The 21,921-nt window shown below is 48.0% G+C and overlaps 1 protein-coding gene across 9 annotated transcripts in view; it reads left to right on the forward strand.

Moving 5' to 3' along the window:
* Positions 1-21,921, forward strand: part of TNRC6C (trinucleotide repeat containing adaptor 6C) — an 854,353-nt gene that overhangs the window by 520,426 nt on the left and 312,006 nt on the right. For all 9 annotated transcript variants that reach the window (XM_085616884.1, XM_085616886.1, XM_085616885.1 and 6 more), the window contains one exon: positions 16,736-16,819. In XM_085616884.1, coding sequence (XP_085473010.1) covers positions 16,736-16,819 — 84 coding nt within the window. The remainder of the gene's footprint in view (positions 1-16,735; positions 16,820-21,921) is intronic.

Here is a 21,921-nt window from a genome sequence, read left to right on the forward strand (position 1 = left end):
TCATGGACACTACACTAGGGTTGACTTTTTGACATCAGCAGCATAATGGACGAAGCAGCCCAGGACCCTTAGTGCGAAGGCAAAAGGCAACTTGACTGGCAGTAGGCCTTTTTCTTTGCCTCATCCAGACCTCGCAGTAGTGATAGACATGTAGTCTCTGGGTTTTGGGGTCACCTGGTCGAAGTGGAGATCAGAGGACTTTGGTCTGTGACACCAGCACCGCCACATCAAACGTCTGGTGCTGTCAACTGCTGTCCCTCATCCTACTGCCTTGCATCAAGGGTAGGTTTACCCAGAACCTGCTAGACAACACAACCTCCATGTGGTACAGCAAAAAGAAGGGCAGTATGGGGGCCTGCACCATCCATGGAGACTATCAGGCTGTAGAAATGACTTTATCCTCTCTGGATTTCTCTCAAAGTCAGAACAGATGAACACATCAGATGTTGCCTTGTCGATCATGAGGGGCGCCTGCTCCTAGAAATGGTACAATTCTTCTTCACCCATTAGGGCGTGCCCCTGATCTGATCGCTACTGCAGAGTTTTTTAGTGCCTGCACTTGTGCACGCTGGGGTTTTCTTTTCAAGACTCTTCATGAGGCTTGTTCCACCTTCGCTAGGAGTCCAGCCTTTCCTGCCTCTGCTACTGATTCAGAGGGTCCAGGAGAAGGTCATGAGGAATGGAGCACTGCTCATCCTGTCGCTCCAGACTGTGCTTGTACTCTGACCTGCCCAGTCTGAGCATATGCCCTCTACTTTGAAGACCTTTTCTGAAGGAACTCCTGTTCCAGGAAAAGAGTTGGCTTTTACATCCAAACCCACACAATCTACACTTTCATGCGTGGAGATTGAGAAAATTCCATTAAGAAGTTTACATTTTCTGTTGTATTTATGGATGTTATTCTCGCTGCTCCCTGCTCACCCAATAAGTCCTGTTCTGGCCATTGGTCTAAATCCTATTACTGGTGCAAGGAGAGGCAGGTTGACCCTCCTTAAGGCTAAGCTGCCTGATGTTCTTTTGTTTGTTTTATCTCTGGCCCGACAAGACTTTGCTGTTGGCACGGTTACGTGTTTGTGGTCAGCACTGTTGCCCTTTCTTCCTTTGCTTGATTGCCTCTCTTGAATCAAGTCATCCGTTGTGATTTCTGTTTTTTTAATAGGGCTCTCATATATGTTAAACCCAGCTCCATTTATTATACTTCAGCAAGACTTTCTTACTTTTTTGATGGGTACACCTTTTGCTCCCTGAGACTTTTGATTCCCAAGACTGTTTTACTGCCTTTACTTCTTCTCATCTTGTCAGTGAGTTGCATCCATCATCTGTCCAGCCACCATATACCACCCTTTTTCCCGACAAGTTTGTACTTTGAACTGTAGCATCTTTTACTCCTAAAATTGCTGCAACATTTCACATGAGCCGCCCATCATAGTCCCTGCATTCTTCTCTCCACCACATCCCTCTAAAGAGTAGGACTGTGTTCTGTGGCTGGCTCCTAATCATACCCTTAGTTTTTGTATTAATAGGACAAATGTGCACCGGGCCGATAATCATTATCATTCCATACTTTTACAAGGGATTACTGTATTGAATCTCAGGTCGGCAGGGAGAGGTATTTTGCCCACTTGGTCCTCCAGGACTGCCTAGTGTAAAGTCTACTCCTCAAACTTAGTAACTCCGAGGGTACTTCTTTAGTATTGATTCAGGCAGTGATGACTCAGCAGTTAGAAGTATCAATCAGAAGAACATGTTAGCTACTCTCAGTGATTCATCATCCTTATGAAATCTTTATTTCGGCATACAGCCATAAAAGAACAGATAAAAAGACCATTCAAATCGATATAATAACGTATAAAATACATATAAATAAAAACAATCTGTAAAAAAGTAATCTAAGATGCATTAAGATATACCACTGACCAGTCAGGGAAGTGCCCTCTTTCTTGCATGGTATGCCCCCACTTTTTGCTGAATTGCTGATGTTCTTTGACTGAGTGTGCCCTGGGCTCCTGCTAATCAGGTACCCAGGGCCTATGTTCCTTCCCTAAAACTGCTTTGAAGCCTAAACCCAATTGGCATCTCTGGCCACAGGTCTGCTCCTGGTAAATGGTACCACAGGTACCCAGGGCACTGTGACCAGAGTAGGCGTCTAAGGGCTACAGCACCTATTGCGCCACCCTTAGAAGTCCTGTACCATGACACTCGCACACTGTCTTTGCAGGCTGCGTGTCTTGGTGCAGAACAAAGTGAAGAGTCGACATGGCACACATCCCTGTGTGCCATGCCCACATACTACTGCCCTGGCATACATCAGTCACACTTCTAGCTGGGTGCCCTATGCCAGTGGTGAGGGTACAGGTGCATAAGCCATGTACCCCTACAGTGCCCAAGTCCATTCCTGGGCACTGTAAGTGCAGTGCTTCCATTAAGAGTATATGGTGCTGGGAGTTTGTCATTACGAACTCCACAACATCATAATGGTTTCACTGACGACTGGGAAGTTTGGTATCCAACTTCTCAGCACATTAAACCCACACTGATGCCAGTGTGGGATTTAATGTAAAATGCACAACAGAGGGCATCTTAGTGATACCCCCTGAAACTTGACCAGCTTCTAGTGCCCTGACTGAGTGGCTGCTTAGGCTGCCACCAACAGACATGTTTCTGGACCCTGGGTCGAGAGCCTGCTGCTCTCGGGGGGCCTGAAACAATGCACATCCTGGGACGAGGTGCCAAGCCTCCTCCCCCAGGATGGGCAGGGTTCACGAAGGGGAAGCTTCAAAGGCATGTCGCCTTTGTGAGCCTTCCCAGACCATTTGCTGCTTTCAGCAACTGGTCCCCACTGGTTCTCCCCCACTTTGGGCAGGAGGACTGGCGGTGTGCCCACCTCTGCCAACTCCACCCCTCAGGTGGGGGAGGCGAGGACAAGCACAACTCCGAGTCCCTGCCATCTTGAGGATGGGGGGACCTAATCAACCAGAGAGGGGCTCCTACCCCACCCCTCCCACTGGAGGGTGGCACGATAGGGGGTGTACCCACCCCAGGGAAGGGACCCATTGGTCCCTGCCCTTACCAACCTGTAACGCCCCTCTATCGAGTATTTAGGGTGCACCCTGAACCTTGCTTCCTCAGATCCAGCCTGACAAGAAGAAAAGGACCGAGCAGCCGTGCAGCCAGTTAACAAGAGGAAGATGCCCACTGACTTATCCCCAGCCCTACCGGCCTTTCTCCCCTCGAACCTGCTCCTGTGATATCCCGGTGTGTCCTGCAGCCAGCAACCTCGAAAATCCCGGAGGACCTGCCTGCCTTCACTTCCAAAGACTGCTGCTCCCGTGAACACCGGGTTTGTTCAACAGCAATCTCTGGCAGCAGCCAGAGACCGCAAATCCGTCCCGAGCTAGAGTGGAAAAACACCACAAGGAGGTCCCCCCGGCGATCCTGACCCGAGATCCGGCGACCCCTGAGCTGCCTCCAGCCGACGCCTGCAGCCTGAATCCAGAAGGCCCCCCTAACCAGGAGCTGGTAAGAAGATCCGACCCCAAAAGGCACCCCTGCACTCGACGCCCCACGGCCTTGTGTGCCCAAACCGACAGTGCCTAACCAACCCTTAACTTCCCCACTTACGTCTCCAAGTGGTGGTCGCACCCAGAAGTCCTTGGTCTCCCTGCCTGCAGTGCTTTTGCAAAACATAGGTTCTCCATAGAAAACCGGGCGCCCGATTTTGAAACAGCACTCTGCACCCGGCCTCCCCAGTGCCGCTGAGGGTGCACCTTTTGTGCTACTTTGTTTCCCCATTTGCCCTAACCTTAACCCTAGGAGCTTTGCTCCCACAACCCAGTGGCCTGCTTGCCAGCAGCCACCATCCGGAGCCCCCCAGCCCCCAATGGATAACATTGGGCCTCAACACTCTGCACCCGGCCGCCCTAGTGCCGCTGAGGGTGCAACAACAGTGCATCACTGACCCTGGGGGACCCCTGAGTCCCCAGAACCTTAACTCTCACTGTCGATTACTTACCTGTGAACCTGTTTTTCCTCCATAGGATAACACTGACAATTCTCTTCCAAAACGTTTCTAAGTGTGGAGTTTTGAAATCTAAAAATATTCTTTAAAAATCGCACAAATAACCAAAACGTATTTACTTACCTGTTTGCAGGAAATGTCCCGGTGCTGAATCATGTACTGTATTTACTAAAGTGTTGCAACCTACTGCATCCCCTGTAAATCAAACAAAGTACAATTTCTATTGCATTTTCAAACTGTTCTATATTCAGCAACTTGTTACTGAAAAGTATTTAATGCTTACCTGGGCCAGGCTTGCTTGGTTCTAAAAATAAAAGCGTATATATTTTTATACAATCACAATTGGCCTAGAGTTCAGTTCTTGAGTGTGTGAATTCATTTGCTGACTGAGTGTGTACATCAAATGCTTAACAATGTCCTCTGATACTGCCTTACTGCTCGACCACTCTACCACAAATCGAGAGTAAGGTTCTATCTAACTTTAACCTCGGCCTACCTCTGGGTGTTAAATGGTAGCGGCAGTTTCAGTCGATAACCTTTCAAGTATTTGCCCGGCGGTAATCGCCTCTCATACCACTCGATAATTTACCAATAAAAGAGGCAGGCGCCGGAGACTGGAAGGCAGGAAACAAAGTTTTATTCCGTCGGAGCAGAACACATCAGATCAGACAGCAAGGTATCGTCACGAGGTGCTCTAACTGCATCTCTGAGACCTGGTCTCTTATACACTGGTTTATTGCTTTATTACACATAGTACATTCTTGAGATTCCCTTGATGTACGGGGGGAATATCCCCTGAAGCCCCGGTTCAGATCCGATCCCACACATAGCTACAGTAGGAGTTCCCACCCCACCCACAGTAGGAGATGGCTATTGCGCAGCAGGGTATTCCGCCAATTCCTGGGGGGGTGTGTGACCGGTCGGGTCTCAGGGAGTAGGGGCTTTGATCTACTGTAATCCCTTTGATGTGGGGTGTTTCCCTTACAGTAGGGGCAATAAACTGCATCCGCAGGGCTAGGTGATGGCCTGGGACCAGTTCAGACAATGGGGCGCAGAGGAAGGGGGTTATCAAAGGAGAGGCATGACCATGTATGGGTTGTCGGTCGGAAGTGGTTCCGTAGCAGGGTCGCGCAGAAAGAGAGGGTTTATGGCCTGTATGAGAGAGCGGGGGTGGCCAGCGCGCGGGGGATGCTCGCAGCGCCAAGGGGACCGCGCTGGCGATTGACAATGAGTGGGGAGAGAGTGGGGTGCCTAAAATGGCGGCCGTGCATTCGCTGTGCGTGGCGCTGGGGAGAGGCAAGATGGCGCAGATAATGTTCAGTTTGCAAGCTAAATTTCCACAGTCCTCCCTTTTAACATATCTCGCCAGCTTGTCCGGCCAATATTCACCTTTGTTAGCCTTTCAGTTACAGTATCGTCAATGTTCGTCATACATTTAAAGATACAGAGTCTTTAGGGTAGGCAGGAGTAATCTGACACACTTGTACATTGTCTCATACAGTTTGATAAAGTAGGCGAGGGGGAAGTACATTCGAAGTTGCAGTATAGTCGTGTACATGGCTGGTGTTGTATGAATGTTACTATACAAAGTTACATTTTCTTAACTTCTCAGTGTACAGTTGGAAGTGATTGATGCAACATCATGAAAACTTGATAAGAAGATAGTTAATATAATAAGGTGGTTGGGAGAGGATTTTCAACTTTGACATGGGTTCTTCTTTCCAGTGTCCTTATTTTATAAAGAGCTATCACTGGTAAGCTCTCATTGTTGTTCTTCTTTCGTTGGCACTGTTGAGCACCGGCGGTGGAGCTAAGGTCCAGCTCAAATCCGATTTCTCACGTGGCAGGGTGTAACCACTCACTGTTCTTTGATCACAGTCCTGTTCCTTAACACAGTTCATCACAGGTACTTTGAGACAGGGTGCCGGCCTTTCGTTCTTCGGTAGTAGGTCAAAGTCATAGTCCAAATGAAAGAGGAAGAGAGAATGGGGTGGCGTGGGATCGGATCAAAAATGCGGACCAAGGAGAGCAGAATCTTTCAGCACTGGGCCCATCAATCGGGCCCGACGAGTTGAGACTTCAGGCACGCTGGTCAGTGAGCAGGGGCCTCGATGCAGCCCTTCGCGCTTATCGTTCTGATAATGGTGTCTCGTCTCACACCCTTTTTGCTTCGTCGCTTCCCCTTTGGTCGATGTCATAGATGCTTTATGATCCGCAGCCAGACTGTGCGTCACGTCCGACCCCTCTCTTCCGATGGCTGCAGGTTATCTTTGAATGGGTTATAAGAAACGAAAGTCTTAGAGATTTTGGGCAGGGAAGACATTTACATACTTCATTCTCTCTCCCAACCACTGAGTAGTTGCGGAAATGCTCTTATCTGTTACTATATGATTGGTGTCTATTAACTCTGATGTTAACGTGCGTGTTACTAATCTATAAATTACAGCTGTGGTGCAGGGTTCTGTGGGTGTCCCTGTCCATCATCTGGCCTTCTAGGTGTCAGTTTCTGTGTCCTATAATACAAGGTTTGGTAATACCCGTAAGTGCGAGGTGCTACGGTCATGCGTTCACGAGTATCCTTTTCATACAGTAGGTGACCCTTTATCAGTTTAAAACAGGGCCATCAGCTGTTTCGTTCGGAATACTCTGAGACGGCTAGTATAGGGCTGGAGTTATCTTTGGGAGAACAGGGTGCTTTAGACATTCTATTTCGGGCTAATTGGTCAGGGGTAATTCTGGGCGGTGGAGATGGTGTCCTATAAGAACAAAAACCACTGACATATAGTCCCCGTGTTGAGGGTCAGATTGGGAGACATCAGTCGTCTTACCTGTCCTTTCCTTCTCAGCCGATTAGGCTTAACGTTCGCAGAAAGGAGAGGTAGTAACGTGGTAAAGTATGGTCGTTTTTGTTTCTGTCAATTTGTTCGAACACCACCGTGTTCAGGCCAATTATACACTTACCAAAGAGGTGTATGTCGTTAATTTATTCAAGAAGAAAGAGGGCAAGAAAGAGCCTTTTGCGAGGGAGGGGGAGAGAGAGAGAGAGAGAGAGAGAGATGGGTAAGATAATAGGCCACTTGGTGCACACGCAACATGGAGTAGCATGGGTCTGTTCCATGTAAGAAAACACAAGCGGGGAAAAGACATAAATTCGGTGGTCACGTACACACAAATGCCGGATAGGGTGTGACAGTACATGCATCAAGACGGAGACTCAGGGCTGTGTTGAGCACGGGGACCTCTCCTTTCCTGTCCTCTATTCCTATGCATGCTGCGTACCTTTAGTATTTTGTAGTTTATCTCATGGGTTGTCTGACCCTTTATTCTCCTCCCTTTGATCGGTGGACGAGCACTTCAATCATACAATGACGCTCTCTTCAAGTGACCCAAACATGAAATGCATACACATTCATATCGTATAATCGTAGTACACACGCACAATCATGTCATACAGTTTTTCATGTTCCCAATGATGGTCTGTAATTTTACGCACTATCTCACAACGTTTGTCTATGTTTTCCCTGATGTTGAACTCGGTGTGGTCCATGTCCACTCCACTCTTCAGTCGGAACTTCGTCGTGACCTATAGAGGGGAAAATAAGAGGGGAGGGGAGGTGCAGTATTCAAAATACCCCAGCGCGCGCAGACACGAAAGGTTCTACCTACCATGTACCAGGCTAGCCGCAGGGGTGGGTAATACCACGGACCTATTTTTCTTTACTTCGAGGCAAAGATGCTCTAGTTCATTCATCTCCTAAATTCGGGTTCCCTGGTCGTGCATGTATTTCTCAATTGGTCGTGTATTATGGTGCAAGATACCATACCTTGCGTGCGACGTATACCTGAAGTTATAGTTCATTATTGATTTGACGATTCTTGGAAAAAGGGCAGGCGTGATGGGTACAAATTCCGTTGAACAAAAAATATTTTAGGCAAATCGAGTCTGTATTATTTGTATGCTTTCGCTTAGGAGTGACAATCTTTTATTTAAAAGAGAAACCTTCAACAACCCAGATGATTAGTCATGACACTGATTCCATAATTCCTTTTTAAGAAGCCCTTTATTTAAAACAATGTCAGTGTAGAAATACGGGCCTACAGCCGCTATAGGCCGGCCACGGTGTAAGAGGCGTCGGGCAACATGAGCAACACTAGATTAACATAAAAATCGGTTCCCCCCCTTTCCCCCACCATCATGTGTGAAAGCATCGCATACATACATATATATATCTCTTTTTAACACAAATGTCACGTGACTGGAACGCTACAAGGAGTTGTAGGCCACTCCTACATCAGCGCCATCTTAGGGCGGGGTCGGGCCAGTGCACAGTCTAAGTCTTTCCATGAATTAGCAGTTGAACCAGAATTCCTTTCGGTAGTTCGAGAACTTTCGTTAGCGTCAACTTTGCGTCAGCATGGCGTCACTGCAACCTTGTAGCGATGTCATGGTTCGTTCTTAGGGCGGGGCGGCAGGCGGTTTCTTCCGCCAACGTTTTACTTTTTCACTGCACCAAGCGGAGGCAAGGTGGCCGTCGCTCGGGGGGGGGGCAAAAGAGCAATGGCGGTGGTTTTGTCCTTACCGGAAGTCCGCAGGAGTCGAATGTCAAATGACTCCAACCAATTCTGCAAGGCTGAGGGGAGCGTTCTGTCAAGGGTGGGGCCCATGCCCTAGCAAACAAGCTTTCGAGTCCAGAATTTTCTCACGGTGGGCCAGGCCTGGAACCGGAGGGGTCAACCGCCGGAGTTCAAGGGCAGCAGTAGCAGCAGCAGCTCTTCGGTACGGCTATCGGAGAGGGGCCAACAGCAGCTACAGCGGCAGTTCAGATGGTATTGCCACCGGAGTGGTTCCAGTAGCAGCGACAACAGCAGTTCGGATGGTATCACCACCGGAGTGGGCCCCTGCTTACTTGGTTGCGGGGGCCCACTCCCCGCGTCGGGTGCTAGCGGCAGTCCTGGTGAACCCTGTGCTTGGGTGGTTGCCTGGCGGCCGCGTGCAGGGGTGCCGGCTCAGCCGAACGGCGAATGAAGTGGCAGGGCGCAACTCAGCTGGCTGACGTGTGAAAGATGCGGTTGGGGTGCCCTCATCTGCTGGCGAGCCTCCACCTGGGGAGGTGGGGGAGGCTCGTCCGCGTCGCCTCCCCCCGCCAGGGCACCCTCCGTTATTGAAGGAAGAAGTGAATGGGAAGATCCGCACAGCGTGTCAGGGTGAAATCCAGCAGGCCGATGAAAAAGATGGCTGGGTGCAGCTTAGCTGGCCGGCGAGTCAAAGACGGTTGGGTGCAGCTTAGCTGGCCGGTGAGTCAAAGACGGTTGGGGTGCCCGGCGAGCCTCCACCTGGGGAGGTGGGGGAGGTCCGTCCGCGTCGCCTCCCCCCGCCAGGGCATCAGCCCTTATTGAAGAAAGAAGAAAGAAGACGGGTAGGCCCGCACAGCATGGCGGGCTCCGCCTTGGTGTTGCCAGAACTTCGGCGCTTCGTATAGCCTCCGGCCTATTCGCACAATCGCCCGCCACTGATGTCAAGGGATTTTTGCATGGCTTTTATAGCCCAAAGTCAACTAAGAGGGACCGCCCAAAACAGGCCAATGTTGCAACTTCGAGGTAGGAGAGGCGAGGACGGTGTCACGTGGACGTAAATGCTTTGGGGTGCAGGTCGCAGCAGACTGTCATGTAAATAGTTGTTTAAAACATGTTCTAACCTGTTCATTTTGCCGGAATGTTATACTTACAAGTTATTAAAAATGTTTGACCATACTATTTTGCTGGAGTGTTGTACGTATCAGCGATCCAGTTAGCGTATTCGGAAAATGGCGTGGTTCGATTGCACGTGATCCTAATCAAGTGTGGTGACGTTGATGGTGGGTATCAACAAACTTCCTGTTGTGCCTATTGGGGTCCCTATTTTTGTTCATTTCCAGAAGGACCGGGCACTGGGACTTCCAGTGTCCGAACCCTCTACAGAACGCACATTGATTCCCATCTAAGTCTCTCCGTCCGTTGTAGGGTGTAGGTGTATGGTCTCTAGGGGGTAGCTTTCTAGGGGCGGTTGGTTGGTAATTCTCTTTTGGGGGTTCCCTTCCTATGGTCACCCCTTGCAACTGTGCTATCATCACCCTCTCCTTTAATTCCCTTTTCTTCTTCTCTGATGCCCTATCGTTCTCGTTCTTCTGGTTTTCGTAGTACTGGGCCATCTGGAGAATTGCTGCGGGTTTGGAGGCTGCCCAACTACTCTCGCTGGTCTGTAGTTTCTGGGAAACTTCTGGCGACAGACCCTTTACATAATTCTGGACAAAGAGGTGATGTCCGGTTGCGGTGGTCATGTCTTGGCCACTGTAATCGGAGAACACAGTCTCGAATCGGGAGAAGTATTCAGACACATCCTCCTGGGGTTTCTGGCGGCAAGCCGTCACTATCGACCAGTCTACCTTTCTTTCTGGGATTAGAGTCTTCAGTTTTAGTACAATCTTGTCTGGGAGCTCTAAGATGGCCTTCGGGGGTTTCTGTCCTGGTTCTCGCTGTTTATCTATGGTATCGAGTTGTACCCAGGTATATCCGAACGGCTCAGCGTGGTCAACTTTCCGGATTTGTTTCCACACATCAGCCGGCAGGCATAGCCCAAAGAACAAGTCGATATCTGCTAACGTCATTATCGTTGAGCCTAAGGCTGTACCCAATTCAGTGTAGAAGGCGGTCGGGTTCTTTCTCAAGTCGGGTAGAGTCTTTCTAAAGGTCAAAATATCTTGCCGGTCCCACGGCTGGTAGACCCAGTTATATACAACCCTTCCCTTCGCATCTTGGTGGTTGATGTCGTCGTGTGTTCCCTGACCCCGTGGGGGGACCCAGTAGGGGGCAGCTTCTTTAATGGGCATCATGGCATCGGACCTTCCTCCCTGAGGCTTAGTTGCTATGGGGGTTTCTGTTTTGGTGGTCTGTCCATGTTCTTTAAGGTGTCGGTAGACCTCGAGTGTACGAGTGAAGAGGTTCGCTACTTCGCCCTCTCTTTCTTCCCCAATGTCTACCTTCCTATATAGGGCCGCTAAGCCTTCGGGACCTTTATCGTGGTACCTATCCTCATATGCATTCAGGGCGTGATAACAGAGCCGTACGACGAAGTGTCGTCTGCGGCTGTCGGCGTACGAGTTATACACGTCTGTTATATACTCCTCACTTTCTTTTCGTTCCACCAGCGTCCCTACTATCTTGTCAATTCCTGCTCGTTCATCCTTAGTTAATCGATTCATTCTGGTGGACTCTTTCTTTCCTATCTCATGGTCGTCTAGCGTTGTAGTCGACGTTGGGTTCGGCACAAGAGGCTCAGCCGGCGTGGAGGCCGTGAGGGCCGAGGCCCCTGTACTGCTTTCGCTCGTGTTCGGGGGTTGTGGGTGTTGCACTATTGATTGGGAGGGTGCATACGGAGGGGGCATGTAAATGATCGGGGGTTTTAACAGTAACTCGTCATTCGTTCGCTGCTTGGAGGACAACTCAGGGTAGAGCAAAGAAGGGGTCCTAACAGCGTACTGGCCTGAGGTTTCGGGCTCCTGTCTTAGTTTAGTTTCCCTTCTCTCCTTTATGTCTTCGTCTAACTTTCTAGCGGCAAGGTGAGCTGCCTTTCGTAATTCCTTTTCTGCTTTTACTTCTTCCCTCTTTTTCCGTTGCGTCGCTTCTTTGCGCCACATGCCGATACTGTCAAGCATAGTAGGCGTCGTCTTGTTGCTACGCAGAGCTATTTCTAGCGCTTCTATCTTATGGTCGTCGAATGGTCGTCGAAGGATCCCATCAGTGGCCACTGACTTTCGGGGTCCTTCTTGGTATACTTATGCCACAGTTTGCTATAAGCTACGGCAACTAGTCCATATTTAGTGAACATGTCCTTATTAGGGGTGCCTTCCAGTGGAGCCGGGTGGTTCACCTCTAATAAGCGGTCCGGGCAGAACCAACTACCAATCAGTGGGGAGAAGATAGGCATGACGGGTTTCAACGGGGACAAAAGTCAGCACTACCTATCTTTTCACTGCTTGCAAAGACTAGACAGAATATCTCTATTCTTCGTTATTTGTAAGCAGAGAATACCTCCAAAGAACCAATATCGAACAACTAGTGTTCGGACAATCAATCACTCAATCAATGGGGAGATAAAGATAGGCACGACGGGTTTCAACGGGGACAAAAGTCTGCGTTACCTACCCTTCACTATTTGCAAAGACTAGACAGAATATTCCTATTCTACGTTATTTGCAAACAGAGAATATCTCAAAAAGCACTATTCTTCAAAACAATCAATGTTCGGACAATCAATCAATGGGGAGATAAAGATAGGCACGACGGGTTTCAACGGGGACAAAAGTCTGCGTTACCTACCCTTCACTATCTGCAAAGGGAGAGAGAGAGAGAGTATTTCTACTCCTCCCCGTTTGTAGACAGCGAATATCTCAAAAAGAACAATCAATGAGCAATACTAGTATTTCCAAAGCATCAAACAATCAATCAATTATTTCTCAATTTGTCGTGTATCACGACCTTACCCGGACCGCGTGGACAGTTTCTCGTCTTCCGCCTCCAGCGCCCGATCGTCCTCTACTCTCGGTATTTGCCGCGGCACTCCTGATGGTTCCCAGTCAGGACCGTAGATCACTCGAGAGAGGTCTGCTCGGAACCAGTGAAGTTCGGATGATCGGCTGCCAGACGAGGGTCTATTGGGCAGGAGCTCTCCCGATCGTTGCAGTCGTTCACTCTGTCGTCGGGACCTCTCCCACTGGATCCACGTGTCGCTGATGGGCCCCACGTTTGGGACGCCAATTGTTAAATGGTAGCGGCAGTTTCAGTCGATAACCTTTCAAGTATTTGCCCGGCGGTAATCGCTTCTCATACCACTCGATAATTTACCAATAAAAGAGGCAGGCGCCGGAGACTGGAAGGCAGGAAACAAAGTTTTATTCCGTCGGAGCAGAACACATCAGATCAGACAGCAAGGTATCGTCACGAGGTGCTCTAACTGCATCTCTGAGACCTGGTCTCTTATACACTGGTTTATTGCTTTATTACACATAGTACATTCTTGAGATTCCCTTGATGTACGGGGGGAATATCCCCTGAAGCCCCGGTTCAGATCCAATCCCACACATAGATACAGTAGGAGTTCCCACCCCACCCACAGTAGGAGATGGCTATTGCGCAGCAGGGTATTCCGCCAATTCCTGGGGGGGGTGTGTGACCGGTTGGGTCTCAGGGAGTAGGGGCTTTGATCTACTGTAATCCCTTTGATGTGGGGTGTTTCCCTTACAGTAGGGGCAATAAACTGCATCCGCAGGGCTAGGTGATGGCCTGGGACCAGTTCAGACAATGGGGCGCAGAGGAAGGGGGTTATCAAAGGAGAGGCATGACCATGTATGGGTTGTCGGTCGGAAGTGGTTCCGTAGCAGGGTCGCGCAGAAAGAGAGGGTTTATGGCCTGTATGAGAGAGCGGGGGTGGCCAGCGCGCGGGGGATGCTCGCAGCGCCAAGGGGACCGCGCTGGCGATTGACAATGAGTGGGGAGAGAGTGGGGTGCCTAAAATGGCGGCCGTGCATTCGCTGTGCGTGGCGCTGGGGAGAGGCAAGATGGCGCAGATAATGTTCAGTTTGCAAGCTAAATTTCCACATGGGGACACTTGGTCTCTATACACACTATACCTCATTTTGGTGTAGTATATATAGAGCCAGTTTCCTACAGGACTTAATACGTCATGTAAAAGACTGTGCAAAAGATGGGGAAAGTGGCAAGCTAACCCCACATTCATAAAGTGCAAATTTAACTGAAAAAGGGAGAGGAGTCAACTCGGCATGTCGCCTCATGAACATTAAAATAAACAGTTAGTAATATGCTGCCTCACCCTCTGTCACCCGGGTTGGTTGTTGGGGAACTGAGTTTATGCCCGATTTGCCCCATAGAATATAGGAACCTAGAAAGAGCAAAAACTATATATCGGATTATATCGGTTTGCAGAATTCTGTAGGCTTCCGAATGCTGCCTGGTTCCTAGATTGAGTCAATCCAAAATTATCTGCTTGGCCCTGACCTCCTTATACGCTGTGCAATCGAAAAGGTCATGTACCCCTGACTCAGGCGAGGTTACGTATACTTGCTTTATTCTTGTTGTGTGGGCCCAGCAGATAGTAAAAGTGTGCAGTGGCAGGGTCCCAAGTCTAAATGGTATGAATAGCTTCCTAGCCAGTGCAGTTGGATCTCGTCTAGATACTGCTCTGCTTTATAATCGTCCTTCCTCAAGAGGAAGGTGTCTGCCAAGGAGACCAAAGTAGTCCTATTTAAAAGAAATCTCAGTTTAAGCTGCATGAAGTTTCTCTTTAGGGCCACCTTTGAAATAAGAGTAGAGGCTGCTCTTGGTTCTTCCACAATCTATCATTTCTTTTAATCCTCAAGGTCTCTCTAATGTACTTTAGCCAAGGAAGATCTCTGAACCCCGGGAAACTAAGTAGTTCCTCCAGCCCTTTTCGATAAGAGTGTTGCTCTGGGGTAGCTCATATCCTTCTTCAGTATAGTATTGATCTAAGACCGGACCCATCTGAGATCAGTCTGAGCCCCTCATCCAACCCGAGGGGGAGCAATGGAGTAGTAATGGAGCTCTAGCAGATGCCGCAGGAATCGGTTCTCTGAGGTCACAAGGGCAATTGCATCCTTGTGGCACTATAACTCAGCCCCATAGAGAGCAGCACCCAGGGCTTGTTTATAAACCTGAATTACCAGTGCGATAGGCCTAGAGTAGGAGTCCCACTAAAATTTTGACAACCCCCTCTATGATGTTTTAATTTAAGTCTTCGCCTTGAGATGTGTGTAGCCCACATGTGCTCAGTGAGGGTGATCCCACAGTGTTCAATTGTTTGCACCTGCTCAGGAGGACGGTGCCCTTCAGTGTGGGTGTTGGATTGAGCGGGCAGGGTGTTGTGGGTGGTGGGGGTGTTAAGCACCATATATTTTGTTTTAGCCACATTGATTTTTAATCCCCTCGGTCTGTAGAAACTACTGAATTTATCTAGGGCGTTATGTAGCCCCATAGGAGATTTGGACAAAAGGAGCGTATCATTTGAAAACATTGGGGCAGGGGCCTTTCTATTAGCTAATCTTGGGGCATCACTCTCAAATAAGTTTAGGTGGGCTATCAAGTCATTGGCTTAGAGTGTGAAAAAGGGTTGGGGCAAGAATACAGCCCTGTCTCAGTAATTCGCTTTCTGGTGTATACGGTATCTAACAGCAGATTCCTTATTGTCTACCCTCCTCCCTGTTCTGATGGGGGAATTTATCAGAGGTAATAATATTCCAGCTTGAATTTGCACACTATCGATGCTTCAAATCTCTGTGCTCCATGTCTAAGGGTGCCATACATTTCTATGAATAAATGGACATAAGTGGATTGATATGGCACCTATGTGCAGCTCTTTTGTTACATCTGGAGTTGTGACAGAAGACAACGGCACCAACTGCTGTCGCTGGGGGGGGCTAGTGCAGAGTTTTCCAGATATAGCCTGGTTTGTGTGACTATTCTATAGATGAAGTGTGCTGCTGGAGTATCCACGAAATAGAACTTTAGGTGCATACCTTATTCAAAGTTTATTTTTGGCAGAGTAGATCAAGCGACCTTTACAGCCTACCGAATGATTCTCGCCTGGTTTGTTTTGAATGTTCCTTTAACAGAGGTCATAGAAAAAGATTTCCTCCAGGTAGCAGACCCTCTCCTCTTCAGAATTGTATCAAAACTGATGAGTAAATGTTTCAATAGTGCACATAAATCCTTACTTTCCCTTCAACATCTACTATGGAAATTATGTTTCCTAGTGGTGTTCCACACAAATGAGGGGGCTTGGTGCTGTATCCTTTTTTCCCCCCTGAAAAGTAGATTCTGACTTAAAACAAATTAGTTCCCTCCCCTTCCAGTTTCTTCCAAACCACCACGAGTATTGCACCCTGGATGTTAAAAAGGGTCTCAAATAATTGCCTACATAAAAGCAAAAGATATTAGAAGGTCAAACAACCCCTTGCAAACGTTTTTGACACCTGAAAGCCAGCTGACTCCTTCCTACGAAACTAAAAGCTGGTTCCACAATACAGGAAAGCTCTTATTCATATTTTGTCAAGAAACGTCTAGCAATATGGAGTTCTGTTCATGCATTTCCTAGATGTTACGGTCTTTATTCGTAAAAAGTGTCAGCCTGTTTTTTTTGGCTTTTTTTTATCCCGTCCATAAATGATCTTTGCCGTATCATTTCTTACTTTCATTGCTTTTCTGGGGGTTATGCTTGTGATTCAGTTCTTCCAATTAAGAAGGAAAACTTACTTATTACCTACTTTCTTCATCGGGGACAGTATTCCTTTAAGCACTACAGTCCTGCTGACCCCCAACTGCTTCAGCTTAAAGTTCTGGGACATTGAAGCTGCTTGTTTACTCAGTGCAACAGTGTTGCTTTTAAGCTTCTTGAAGATGTTGCTCAGGTGACTTCATTCCCTTCGTTTCCTTCCTTCAAGAGTTAGTACTAATTCAGCTTATTGGTAAATCTCAATTATTATTAAGAGTAAAAGTACATTTGTGTATATAATTTCTTGTGCATTGGAGAAACTGTAATCACAAAGCTCAGATTGTTGATATTCACTCCTAATCACTGTTGGAGATTTTGGGTATGTGGCTGTTTAAATTGAAATTACTTTAAACCCTGTGCATGTTTTGCTCCCTCAGGCTTACCAACGTTTACAAATCCAGCAACAGATGTTACAGGCTCAGCGTAATGTTTCCGGACCCATGAGACAGCAGGAGCAGCAAGTAGGTCAAACACGTCATCACTTACTCAGTACGACCCCTGACTTTGGCTAGTCTGCTTGTTTGCGTTGTACCAAAGCCTTTGTCAACTGCTCACATAAGTGCAAGGTTCTTGTTCTAGGTCCATTACTTCATATTGGTGATGTTTTAAGCTGATATAATATTTAACCGTGTACCTGCCCAGTTGAGAATTCTGATCTCATTTTTGGGTTGAGACTACTAATAGCACGCCCGCTGTCTGTTGCAAGACATTTTGGGTTACCACGGTTATTGTGGGGCATGGAGCCTGCCCATTCCTTACCATTGGTTGAATGTCCTTTCACTCATTTGCCTGCTTCTAATTTTTGTACCAGCTTGTCATTCTTGTTTGTCCTGCTCATTGGAGCATTTGCTCTATACCGCCTCTTTGATTGTCTGGCATCTCTGCTTTCATTGCTCGCTTTTCAACTTTTTTTTCTTTTGTATAACCTGCACTCCATGGTGCCCTCTGTCACTAGTGTGCTTCATTCGTCCCCCTTCCTGTTGCGCTTGCCCGTACTCTTCTGGATATTGTTTCCCAGTCACCTCCGTGTTACTTCCTGCCCACCTGTGCCCCCCTAATCTTGTCCCTTTGTTTCCCCACCCACGCCCTCCCATGTTGCTTTCCTCCACCCCATGTGTTGCTCTCCTTCCCTCTCTCATCCTCCTCTGTATTGATTAAGCAGCCCTCCCTCCTGTAACGTAAGCATCCTGGAAGGGATTGACATCACCTACGCTCTTCCCTGTGTTACTTCTGCTCCGTTATCTGTTTAAAAAACTTTTACAAATTTTATTTTTCATTACTGATCCAACTCGTATCAGTAGCTAAAAAGAAAACACCTGCATAATTTTGTCGCAGTGCACACACAGCGTCAAAGGCATTTTTCTTTTTTTCTTTAGCCATGCTGCACAACATTGAGGATGCTGTGTAGCATGTCTGAAAACCATTGGCAAGGTCAGTAGGTTCAAAGTCAAGACATATTGGCTTTGCCAATTCTTTCTTTTCTTATTACTGTGATTTAAAGGCTGTCATATGCTACAGTGAGGCGTTTATGCTTGTGTTTAGCATTAAGTGGGGCATTAAGTATGCTAAATTAAAGGTTCTTCTCTGGAATTCATCCCACCTTTCTCCGAAATTGATGGAGGACCTCCTCCTGCTAAGAGGGTGTGAAGTTGTACAACCAGACGGTTCGCAACTTTGGTTATTTTAAAAGAATATATTCACAGTTGTGGCAAGCACCTGAAGTTTAAAGTCAAAGGATAGAAAATAATGGAAATGTGACTGCCACACTGGCCTATAGGTGCAACTCTGTAGCATTGTAGCTCTTCAGAAATCGTGTAATGTATATTCTCCTTTACCAAAACTCCCATGGTGGGACTTCTAGCAGTGGGAAGATGTGGATGTCTCAATTGTGTTTCCGGATTCGAGTGAGCAGTGGAAAACTATTTATTTCAGCCTGAAGTCCATCTATGTAATGTGGACAGGTGTCCAGGTGGAGGGAAGTCAGGAAACTTCTCCCATCATCGCAGAGGGCAATGTCTTAATTACATGTAGCCTTATTCTGTGTTTGTTGTAAAATTGGGTCATCCCATCAGCATGCATAATAAATGCAATATCTTGTTTTTTTGTGACAAGCTAGTTCAAAGTCTATTTTTTTGTAATGCTGTACATAATCAGGGTTACTATTACCTATTCATTGGTTCTCCATTTATTGACCTCAGAAGGATGAAAGGCGGTGCTTTGATATTGAGGTTTCACACTGATCTTAGCAGCAAGTGCTTACTTCATTGAGCTAGGTTGCATTTGTATTTTATTTTTAGTTCACTGCATGACGCATGATGGACAACTTCATGTGCCTGTAAAGTGCTGGTCCCATTTGAGCTGCAATACTGTTTTTTTTCTTATAGATTTTCAAAGGGCCCTTTTGCTGGTAACAGTTAATTTAGTCAGAACCTTTAACATAAAAAAAGTGTGTTCGAGGCATATGAGCTGCAGATTATACACTGTGCATAGATCGCCATCTGGTGTTGGGCCCGGATGTTTGCAGTTTGTTTTTCTTCTTGGACAGTGTTTGGAAGTCACGAGTTCGGTGACTCTTCCTTCGGTCCGTACTGCGCATGGGCTTCGGCTCCATCCTCAGATTGTTTTTTTCCGCCATCGGGCTCGGATGTAATACTTCGTGCTCCGGCTTCGAACCTTTCCAGTTCGACCTTCGACGAAAAATCCTCGTCCATTGAGATTCGTCAGACAAAATCATCTTCTTTATCTCTCTCTTCGGCACTTCTTCGATTCCAGGCATCGGCGGTGGCCTTCGGGCCTATCTCGACTCCGGTCTCGGCCGATGGAAAGGACTCCCTTTAAGAAGTGCCCTAAATGTGGGTCTGAATTTCCCCACACCGATTTACATCAGGTGTGCAACCTCTGCCTCTCTCCGGAACACAAGGCCCGAGACTGCCCCGCCTGCAAGTCTTTTCGATCGAAAAAGACTATTCGGGATCGAAGAGCTCGACGCACCATGGCGCACTCCTCGACCTCGGCTCCACCTGACCTCTTCAGAGAAGACATCGGAGCTTCGGGACAGCAGCACACCGAACAGGAAGACGACCTTCTCCACCTCCCCCATCTCCGCCCCCTCCCCCATCTCCACCCTTGCCTCATCGATCTCCGACCCCGTCTCCAGACCCTGATGACCAAGGGGATCCATACTATGATCCAACAGATGCCCCACAAGATCCCACCCCTCCGGGAACACCAGACCCATGGGAGGATTATCATAATCCAGATGTACCTCAAGATGATCTTTATCCATCCAGGCCATCTCCACCAGAGGACTCCTTGGGGTTCCACCACTTGTTACAAAGGGCGGCACATTATCATGGGGTGGAGTTACACACTGATCCAGTTGAGGAAGACTTCCTACTTGATACCTTTGACATCGCAGATAAATCTACGGCCATACTGCCCATGCTTAAAGGGGTGACCAAACATGCGGCAGAGGTTTTCAAAGACCCAGTCAGGGCTAGGGTCTTAAACCCCAGAATAGAGAGAGAATATAAGCCGCCCCCACAGATCCTGCCTATATTAAAGGACCTGCACCCTTAGACTCATTAGTGGTATCCACAGCTAGGAAGCGGTCCAATTCTCAGTCATCGGGTGAGGCTCCACCACCCGATAAGGAGTCCAAGCTCCTAGACGCGTCAGGCAAACGCACTGCCTCGCAAGCTGCCAATATGTGGCGTATCGCCAACACGCACGCGCTGTTGGCAAGGTACGACAGAGCGCACTATGATGAGCTGGAGACTATCATGCAATATCTTCCAGAAAAATATAAAAATAGGGCTCATGAACTAATACAAGAGGGAAAGACCATTACCAACACCTCTATTAAATGTGCACTTGACGCAGCAGACACAGCTTCCAGGGCTATAAACACCAGTGTTCTGCTTCACCGCCACGCCTGGCTCAGAATCTCAGGCTTTAAGCCAGAGGTACAAGCATCTATACTAAACCACCCTTTTGACCAGCAACACTTATTTGGGCCAAAAGTAGACGAAGCCCTGGAAAAAATGAAAAAAGATACAGATACGGCGAAGTCTATGGGAGCATTACAGTCCCACCCTCCTAGACGCTCTTTTCGCCGCTCCTCCTTTCGAGGCACTGGCAGGGGCTACTCTACCGATAACGCCTCCACATCCTACAAGTCCCCTCCTCAGACTACCTTCACAAAGGGCTATCAAAGAGGTGGATATGGAGAAAACAATAATAAAGGCAGGGGCAAAACCAACACCGCCCGTTCTGCCACACTGCCCACACAATGACTTTCCCCTGCTGCCCCCAGACCATTCCACTCCAGTCAGGGGCAGACTACAAAACTTCTTTCAAACCTGGGAGACCATAACATCAGACAAAGGGGTGACCCAAATTATTCGGTCAGGGTACTGTCTCGAATTAACATCCACCCCCCCCAAATATTCCACCCAGGCACCGTACAATGTCGCAAGAACATACCACATTGCTCAAACAAGAGGTAATCTCCATCCTGCAAAAACAGGCTATAGAGCAGGTCCCCATCAATCAACAAAATTTAGGGGTCTACTCTCTGTACTTTCTGATACCAAAAAGAGACGAGACTCTACGACCCATTCTAGACCACCGGCCTCTAAATGCATACATACACTCAGACCATTTTCACATGGTAACTCTCCAACAAGTTCTCCCACTCCTCTGCCAGAACGATCTTCTCACCACACTGGACTTGAAAGACGCATACTTTCATATTCCAATACACCCTTCTCACAGAAAGTACCTCAGATTTGTAGTGGACGGCCAACATTACCAGTTCAAGGTTCTCCCCTTCGGGGTCACAACCGCACCAAGAGTGTTCACCAAATGCCTCGCAGTAGTGGCGGCACACCTCAGAAGACAACACATTCACGTCTTCCCTTACTTGGACGACTGGCTAATAAAAGCCACGTCCTACAACCAATGTGTACAACATACAAACACTACCATCCAACTACTACACCAGCTAGGTTTCACGGTGAACCACCAAAAGTCCCAGCTGATACCGTCTCACACAAAGCAATACCTCGGTGCCACTATAGACACCTCAAAAGCTATAGCCTATCCCAATTCAGCCAGGATCGCAAGCATACAAGCCTTGCGTCAAAGATTCATTCCACGGCACTCTCTCCCAGCAAGAGTGTTTATGAAGCTAATAGGGATGATGGCATCTTGCATCTTCATAGTGCCTCATGCAAGACTCAACATGCGTCCACTCCAAGAGTGCCTAGCACGCCAGTGGGACCAGGGGCAACTGACGGATCTGGTGTTGGTGGACGGTTGCACCCATCGCTCTCTGCAGTGGTGGAACACCACAAATCTTTCCAAAGGGCGACCGTTCCTGGACCCGGTTCCTCAGGTAATTCTAACAACGGACGCATCGCTCTCCGGTTGGGGAGCGCATCTATTACACCTCACAGTGCAAGGTATATGGACGCCACAACAAAAGTTACTCCACATAAACCATCTGGAGTTCTTGGCGATCTTTCTAGCCCTGAAATCATTTCAGACACAAGTCTCAGCC

The sequence above is a fragment of the Triturus cristatus genome, chromosome 7 (genome assembly GCF_964204655.1).
Source record: "Triturus cristatus chromosome 7, aTriCri1.1, whole genome shotgun sequence".
In the NCBI taxonomy this organism is placed as follows: Eukaryota; Metazoa; Chordata; class Amphibia; order Caudata; family Salamandridae; genus Triturus; species Triturus cristatus.